This window comes from Protobothrops mucrosquamatus, unplaced genomic scaffold (assembly GCF_001527695.2).
Source record: "Protobothrops mucrosquamatus isolate PMUCROS unplaced genomic scaffold, P.Mucros_1.0 scaffold5773, whole genome shotgun sequence".
Classification (NCBI taxonomy): Eukaryota; Metazoa; Chordata; class Lepidosauria; order Squamata; family Viperidae; genus Protobothrops; species Protobothrops mucrosquamatus.
This window is the reverse complement of record NW_015391620.1, coordinates 15,759-24,017: the sequence shown is the minus strand read 5'-3', so window position 1 is coordinate 24,017 and position 8,259 is coordinate 15,759. Positions and strand designations below refer to the sequence as shown.

Here is an 8,259-nt window from a genome sequence, read left to right as displayed (position 1 = left end):
CTCCATCCTTGGACTGCATGATCGTCAACGTTGGAGGTGCCCGCTTTGTGCTTTCCCAGAAGAAGCTTTGTTGCTATCCAGACACTCGGCTGGGCAAGCTAGCAGTAATGGTTTCAGCTGCCCAGGATGTTGCCTCCAGCCTCTTGGACCTCTGTGATGATGCCAACTTGATGGAGAATGAATATTTTTTTGATCGGAACTCTCAAGCATTCAGTTATGTCCATAACTATTACCAAACTGGCAGACTACATGTAATGGATCAGCTGTGTGCGCTTTCCTTTCTGCAGGAGATCCAATATTGGGGGCTGGATGAGGTCATGATTGATTCCTGCTGCAGGGACAGGTGAGCAATTTGGAGGCAGAAATCCATCAGAGTAGTTTAGTTAATTTGGTTATAGGAAGAAGTAAAGGCAAAGTTAACAAAGTTAATTCCTCTCTTGACCATCATGTTGTCTGTCTTTAAAAACAGATTAAGAACTATACAAATAAAGATTTTAAAAAACCCTGTTGATATTTCAGACTATGAGATTAATCAAGGGTGGGTAATCTTCACCCTTATTTCAGAAGTCCTTTGTAAGCAAGCAATGGAAATATTTTGTAAGAGCAATCTATCCCTTTACCTCAATTTACTACTGGCATGTAATATGGTTCCATCAGTTTTCTCCTAGAACTGGCTCTTGATGGAAAAAATGATGTTCATCACTAAGTTAAATTGTGCTGATATTGAACTTGGATTTGGTAGACTAGATCCATCCTTGAGTTACCACCTTCCAAAAATATTAAAAGTTAATTCTTATTCCACCTGTGAATTTCATTCTCCACCTGTTTCAATTGTTTACTTGAATTAACTACTATTTGTTTAAGCAGAAACTTCACATGGCTCACTGTAATAATATATGAGTAAAATAAAAGCAAATCTATAAATACAGTAAACAGCTATTGGGAAAATACCAACTCGAAACCAAATCAGTGTTGATATTTCCCAAAAAAGCAACACATAAAGAAACCCAAGTAAAGTCACAAAAATATTAAAATTCAGGGAATGTCCCCTGAAATGCAAAAGCTCCCACTGATGAGCTGCGTGTAGGTGTTCTAAAGCAAATTTGGATGTTTGGCAGGGATATTGTCTTGATGAATGATCATCCTTTATTCCAACTCAAGTCACACAACGGTATGGTGTTAGTTTATGGCAACTCAATTTTTATTTCTCATTGAATTTATTCCACATTAATCCTTATCAGAACTAGAGCAGCTTGCAGTAGTAAAATTAGATCTGAAATTGCATATAAAATATGGGTGAAAAGGATTCCCCCACATTTTCTTCCTCAATTGTGTGTTGCTTCTTCCTCACATCATTTTCAGTGGTATTGTGGAGCAACCCATGTGATTAAGCATATGGTGTCTGTATTTATTTTGATAAGTGAGTTTATGTTGAATTACTTAAAGAATTAAATTGAATTATTCCCTTATCAAGACTTGATTACATTTTTTTGATGACTCTCAAATGCAGCCTGTCTGCATAGGGATAGCTTGGATAACCATTTGCTTTTGCACTTCAGCTTCAAAATATATAATCTTAACATCCCACTTGCTATTCAAGTTGGGTGTGCTGTTGCTTGGGAATTTTCTTCCTATTCTTTCTCCAAAACTCATATTAGAAGTTACTGGTTCTCTCTCTTCAAGACCTCTGAACATTCTGTGCCTCTTTTTGAGTTTGGCTTGGCTTATAATGAGAAAGGATCCTTTGAGAAAATTAATCCAGTGTTCATTTCCAAAAGTAATCTTTGCCCAATTGTCTCCCACCATTAACAGACTCTAGTAATATTGTCTACCAGGGAAGTTCAGAAATAGCTATCTCAAAAGGTTTTGTACTGATTTTATATATTGACTTCCAGTAGTGTAATATTAATAGCTGACTGCTCTATGCAGGTACTTCAGAAGGAAAGAACTGAGTGAAACTTTGGATATCAAGAAAGATGCTGAAGAATTGGATGCCCAAGTTGAGGAAGAGGATTTCTCTGGAACTCTGTGTTCCACCACCAGACAAAAGCTATGGGAAGTCTTAGAAAAACCAGCTTCTTCTGTAGCTGCCAGGACTTATGGCACAATCTCTATGGTTTTTGTCATCATTTCAATTGCCAACATGGCTCTGATTTCAGTGGAATTGACCTGGATGCCAGTCCAGCTCCTTGACATCCTGGAGCACGTGTGTATTGCTTGGTTCACAGGAGAATTTTTGTTACGCTTTCTCTGTGCGCGGAATCGGTGGCGCTTTTTAAAGAACGTAGCAAATATCATAGACCTTCTGGCCATTTTGCCCTTCTACATCACATTGTTGGTGGAGAGCTTACGGGGCGGACACAGCTCCCAGGAGCTGGAAAACATGGGACGTATTGTGCAAGTGCTGAGGCTGCTGAGAGGTCTGCGCATGTTGAAGTTGGGCAGGCATTCGACAGGTAAATCCACGTGTTGGGAGCCTCTCATTCTTCTTGGGAGACTTCAGGGAAGAGTGGGGGTGAGGGCAAGGGAACGAGTTAAGAAACTGAATTACCAAATAGGTAAGATTCCCCAAAGCTGCTTGTTCTTGCAGTATTCCAATTCACCAATCTCAAAGGTGCTTTTCCAAAAGGCAATTGGACTTTCTTGTTTTTTTTCCCCTTAAAACATTTTGCTTCTCATCTCAGAAGCTTCTTCCGTTCTTAAGCACCTTTGGGACAACCATGACTTGGAGGACTGAGAATCTTCATAGACAATTCACTACTTCGTTTTGACTTCTCATTGGGATAGGCAATGCAAGCATTATTTTAATTCCCCTCCCCCCACAAACACACTTTTATCAGAAGTGCCCTGATGTGGCTACACTTTTTAAACTAGTTGGGGGGGGGGGCAGGCCTATTTTTAGTGGAAATAGGTTCCAAAATCAAGCCTTCAGATTATGGTGGGTGCAAATTTCAGCTGACACACCTATTTCTCTGAATTTATTCCCAAGAGAAGAAATAAGTGAGGGGTCCTTGATATTCTCTCTTTTCTTGCAGATGTTTCAGTACCCAAGCTAGGTAACATCAGCAACATTAGCACTAGCGCTGATGGTGTTACTTAGTTTGGGTAATACAACTTCTGCAAGAAAACAGCCAAGCTACGAGAGCACCAAGCACTCCTCATTTCTACCCTGAGCTACAAATATTCCCCTTTATTGGTACAAGGATGTTGTCAGCAAAGATGGAGAATCACAAGCATTATCCTGCTCAACCCCAAAAGGGTTTGAACAGTGAGACCATTTGGAAGACTTTCTGGCAACAAGCTTTTTGCAGTCATTTAATTTGGAAAACATTTGTCAAAGCCTCAATAGTTTGCCACCATTCCAATCAGCTCCAATTTTTCCCTTTCCTCAGAATATAATAGCTTATCTTAAGGAAGATAAGTAGCACCAGAAGCTGCATCTCTTCCATCCAAAGTCTTGGATTACCAATAGTGAAAGGGAATTAACATGCATAATATAATGACATAGACCCTTCAGAATGAAAAGCAAAAGTCTTTCTAATTGGCCACCTGTTACTTCTAACTGGCTTTTCTATATGCAAAACCTGTTCCTGCCTTTGCTCTCTGATCCCTTCCCAAATACTTTTCACAATAGTGTCATTTTGCTTGTTTCTCTGCTTCTAAGACAGACATGTCAAACTTGCGACATTACGTGACATCGCACGACGTATCGGAGCTTTTTCTCCATTGCCGGCAATGGGGTGGGCGTGGTTTCCTGGTGACGCATCCAGCCTACGGGCGGGCAGTTTGACACCCTTGTTCTAAGAGAATGAATGGTAATGAGTCTGAGGTAAACCTTTTGCCAAAAAAACCCAAAAACTTAGCACCTTTACTGCAAGAGAATTAATTAGTCAACCTGCCTGCAGCAATTTACCAAATTAAGTAAGCAAATTAGAAAAAAAATTAGAGGACACTTGGAATTAGAAATTCCAAAACAAGTACAGAGATTTGTGCTAAGGAAATGGGGTTTTAAAGGGTTATAATCAGAAAACCATGACATCATTGGCAAATACAATTAAAGTACACCCAAAAAGTAGATACTGTTAATCAGGAGGTGGGAACAGGAGGTGGGCATTGTTGTTCCTAGGGAAATATGAACCAATCAGTTGGTATCTTATCTAGTTGCTAGCACAGTTGACTCTCACAACAAAAACAGACAATTTAATTTAACACCATCATTTAACTTACAATATATGTTCTCTTCAGCCCATTTTCCTCTGTTAACTAGAACATGAAATCCAAAAGCCCTATCATATGTTCTTTATCAGAAAAAATCCACAAAGGGTTACTATCTTAATCTTAATTGAATAAGACAACACTATATTTTTCCCATGTGCTTTTAATGATCCTGTTCTTTAGCCTCTTCAAGTAAAGTTACAGATTTTGAATTCTTGTTATCTTTTTTTTTGTTCTTTCTCAAGAAATCTTTCAGAACTTTAACAGACTCTTTTGTATATCCAGCAAGAAAAGCTCTCTTTTTTGGGGGGGGGTCATTTCTCAAAAAATCCTTCAAGACTTTAGCAGGTCTCTTTTATATATCCAATAAAAAGAAAGTTATCCATATCTCTTTTGTGATTTAGTAATTGTATATCTTGTTTAGGCAATGAAACATTTGCTTCCTTACCATTCCACCTATCTATACTAGTAGAAAATGTCAAAGACCAGTTTGTCATAAATATCTATCACAAGTCTCACTGATAGGATATTTTACTCTATTTTTTTCAATTGTAATATTTTATTATCCTCTAGCTCCCTCTTGTGTCCAGTATTGAAGTCCCATTATATCTTGTTTTTACTTCAGAAAACCCAAACAATTGTAACTTCCCATGAGAAGGATTCAGTTAATTTAAGATTATAGTCCAAGTTCATCTAGATCCTTAATCCATTATTAACTTTTCAAATCAATATTCTAAACATCATTTTGCTGTTTGATAAAAAAACATTCTATTTATCCCCAATCTTTGAAATCATATTAAAGATTCTATCTCTAAGGAGAAGGCGACTCACCCAGTAACTACCGTAATACTTATTGTTCCAAAGGATCTTAGTATTTCCAAAACAATTAAAAAAAGAAAAGAAATTCAGAGTGATTAAAAGTTGAGACTCGATCAACAATTATGTCCTTTAAAAAGGCTATGTTCACAATTGTGAGCAAAGATGGTTCCTACCTCAACTTCCAGCTGTTGAACTCATAAGTTGACTGCAAAACATTGATTCCTGTGGTATAGTCACAAGGAGTCACATGGGCTATCTCCAAAACCTCTGCTTGATCCAGAGGGAATTTCAGCAGCCAGGAGCCTGCATCCTACACCAGTTCCACTGCATAATACTATCCTGCTGCCATGGTTCTCAACAGGAAGTCCCCCTCCCTCTCCCAAAGGAGAGTTATTCTCTCTTGGTTATCAAATAACCATGAATGCATGAAAATTTATTCTGTGAGAACAAAGCTATCAATAGATGGGGAGGTTAGGAAGATTCTTATCTCTTCTCCTTTCCAGCATATGAGCAGACTCATGCTGGGAAGATTTAAATAGCAAAAAGAAAAATGGGAAGATTATTGGTGAAGCAGGAGCTCTTATCAACTTCTGGATAAATTCCAAACCAATAAGCAGCTGTAAATATGAGCTAGCAGTATGATGCCATTATCAAAGGGCATATGAAAATGCAGATTATGCAAAAGTACTTGTATAGGAAGAAATTGTTTCCCCTTGAGCACTCTTTAACGCCTACGTATAATAAAAGTTGAATCTGTTTTTCTGCTTCAACTGTTAAAGCAGAATGTGGGAACTGACTTTAGTAATGTCAAGGAAACGGTGCCTTGGCCTTATGCATTTGATAACCTGAGACATCTTGGGTGTTGTGGGCTTACTTTATTATTAAACACTGAGTGAGAGCAGTAAGGTGGACACCAGTAATAGAATTGCTTTGTGTTAGGAATTTGAGGGTGACGTGTATTTTTATTGTTTGAATTAAAAGAATGGTAGATTTCTTTGTCATTAACCATTGTCATTAATCTTTGCATTTTTTTCTTATTTCAGTCGCATAGTTTTTAAAAAAAGTGTGGTGCATATTTAAGATTAGAAGTGAATGCATATGATTTTAAAAGTTGTAAAAAAACTTACCATTAGTTTTTGATGTGCTTTTCCTGAGAAGATGTTAAATCTTTCATCTAAGAGCCAGGGACAAAGCACTTTTTTGACATTATCAGGCTCATGAATCTTTAAGATTCACTTAATAAGCCACCAATGACTGTAAGATAATAATTTCAATGAAGCCTTTTTATGGAGCTTCAACTCTAGACCTAGCGTAGTTATGGAGTCACATATTCAGAAGGGTTCCAGATACATCAAGTGCTTCCTTATGAAATATGATCTGTGGACTTCCACTCCAGAATTTGCTTTGAATTCTGAGAGTTGAAATCCCCAATACTAGAGGGCATCTAAGTTGGAGAAGCTTAGGACTGACATTGACTTCAAGACAACCTTCTTTTAATAGGGTAATAAGATGGATACTTTACATTAGGCATGTCAAAGTGCCGGCCCGCAGGCTGGATGCATCACGCCGAAACCCATTGCCGGCAATAAGGAAAAAGTCCCGATAGGTTGTGCAATGTCACGTGACGTCGCGAGTTTGATATGCCTGCTTTACATGATACTTCTCCAAGTTGACATCCGTAGATGTGTCAAGTCTACAATTCAGAGAATTCCTAGCCAAGCTGTAGAAGGATAATGTAAAAACCCAATATATCTGGAAATCACAGTGGCAGTCTTCCATTTACTGCTTAGTGGAAAAGATAATTTGATTGAATGAATGCCACTTTTTCCCACTCTGGTCCATTGATCAAGAAGAAAAGCAGTAAGAGGGTATCTTGCTAATTGAAATATTGTTTTATGTTTTAGGTTTGCGTTCCCTTGGGATGACCATTACACAGTGCTATGAAGAGGTTGGCATGCTTCTCCTTTTCCTTTCTGTGGGCATCTCCATCTTCTCCACCATAGAATACTTCGTTGAGCAAGGTATCCATGACACAACCTTCACAAGTGTGCCTTGTGCTTGGTGGTGGGCTACCACTTCCATGACAACAGTTGGCTATGGAGACATAAGGCCAGATACAACCATTGGCAAGGTGGTGGCCTTTATGTGCATATTATCTGGAATATTGGTCCTAGCTTTACCGATTGCCATCATCAATGATCGCTTTTCTGCCTGCTATTTTACCCTGAAGATAAAAGAAGCTGCCCTTCGCCAACGGGAAGCCCTAAAGAAGCTCACAAAGAATATGTCGAGTGACTCTAACATCAACATTAATTTGCGAGACGTGTATGCTCGAAGTGTAATGGATGTGTTGAAGTTTAAAAGCCGAGAAAGAACAAGTACGAGGAGCAGTGCTGGTGATGAGTTTTGGTTTTGAATACACATGCTTACGCACAAACACACACAAGAGTATGAGAGATGCCTAAGGTGGCAATAGCTTTAATAACAGCAACAAATGCAAAATTAATGGTTCTTTATTTTCCCCTGTGCAAATCTGCTTATCTGCTGAGCATATGAACAACTAATATAGTCCAAAGGTGTATTAAAAAGCAAAACAAAACAAAAAAAAAATAATCTCAGGGTACATAAATGCAAATTCTGTTTAACATTTTTCATCTTTCATTAGAAAACAATGGAAAAATGTCTCCCAGTGGATTAATATTCAATTCTTTGGCTGTAACCCTTTTATGCTCATTCCATTATGAAAAGAATAAAAGATTAGCAACATGTATATTGCTGCAGTGGTATGAAAGTAAAATAAAAGAAAGGGCCCGCTGACAAGCAGCAAATTCTAGAAGTAGTAGCAAAGATACAGCAAAAGAATACTTATGGGGATGTCAACATTGGCAGCTTTCTACTAAGCTTGTGTATGGCAATTCTTGCTTTGCTTCAACAAAATACCTTGAACAGCAGAGGTAAGGCTATTTGCGATGACATAATTCTCCATGGTACAATACACTTTCGGTTCCTGCACGAGTGATAACCTCTGCTGGCTACTGGAAGGGTGAAAGGTCCCAGAAGCAAATAAAGCGAAACAAAAAAGTAATTTTGCTTCTATCTATAGCAGCAAGAGAGCTGAGTTCTTTCGTGAAGCAATTTTGAATAAATATATACCATTTGCAGCATTATGAACGCTTTACCCATCTTAATTTTCTGTACAGTACAAGAAAAAAAGCTAACGACAGT

The 8,259-nt window shown here is 38.2% G+C and overlaps 1 protein-coding gene across 1 annotated transcript; it reads left to right on the top strand.

Moving 5' to 3' along the window:
* The first annotated feature begins 8 nt into the window (after nt 1-8).
* Nucleotides 9-7,450, top strand: KCNV1 (potassium voltage-gated channel modifier subfamily V member 1). Its single transcript, XM_015829296.2, has 3 exons — nt 9-343; nt 1,930-2,456; nt 6,939-7,450. The coding sequence occupies exons 1-3, from the start codon at nt 18-20 to the stop codon at nt 7,448-7,450; spliced, it is 1,365 nt and encodes a 454-aa protein (XP_015684782.1). The 5' UTR covers nt 9-17.
* Nucleotides 7,451-8,259: the final 809 nt, after the last annotated feature.

Bases quoted from the DNA above. Each gene is read 5' to 3' on its own strand.
- KCNV1 (XM_015829296.2), top strand. From the start codon at position 18: ATGATCGTCAACGTTGGAGGTGCCCGCTTTGTGCTTTCCCAGAAGAAG. The intron at 344-1,929 runs GTGAGCAATTTG...TGCTCTATGCAG, and splicing joins GATTCCTGCTGCAGGGACAG to GTACTTCAGAAGGAAAGAAC. The intron at 2,457-6,938 runs GTAAATCCACGT...TTTATGTTTTAG, and splicing joins GTTGGGCAGGCATTCGACAG to GTTTGCGTTCCCTTGGGATG.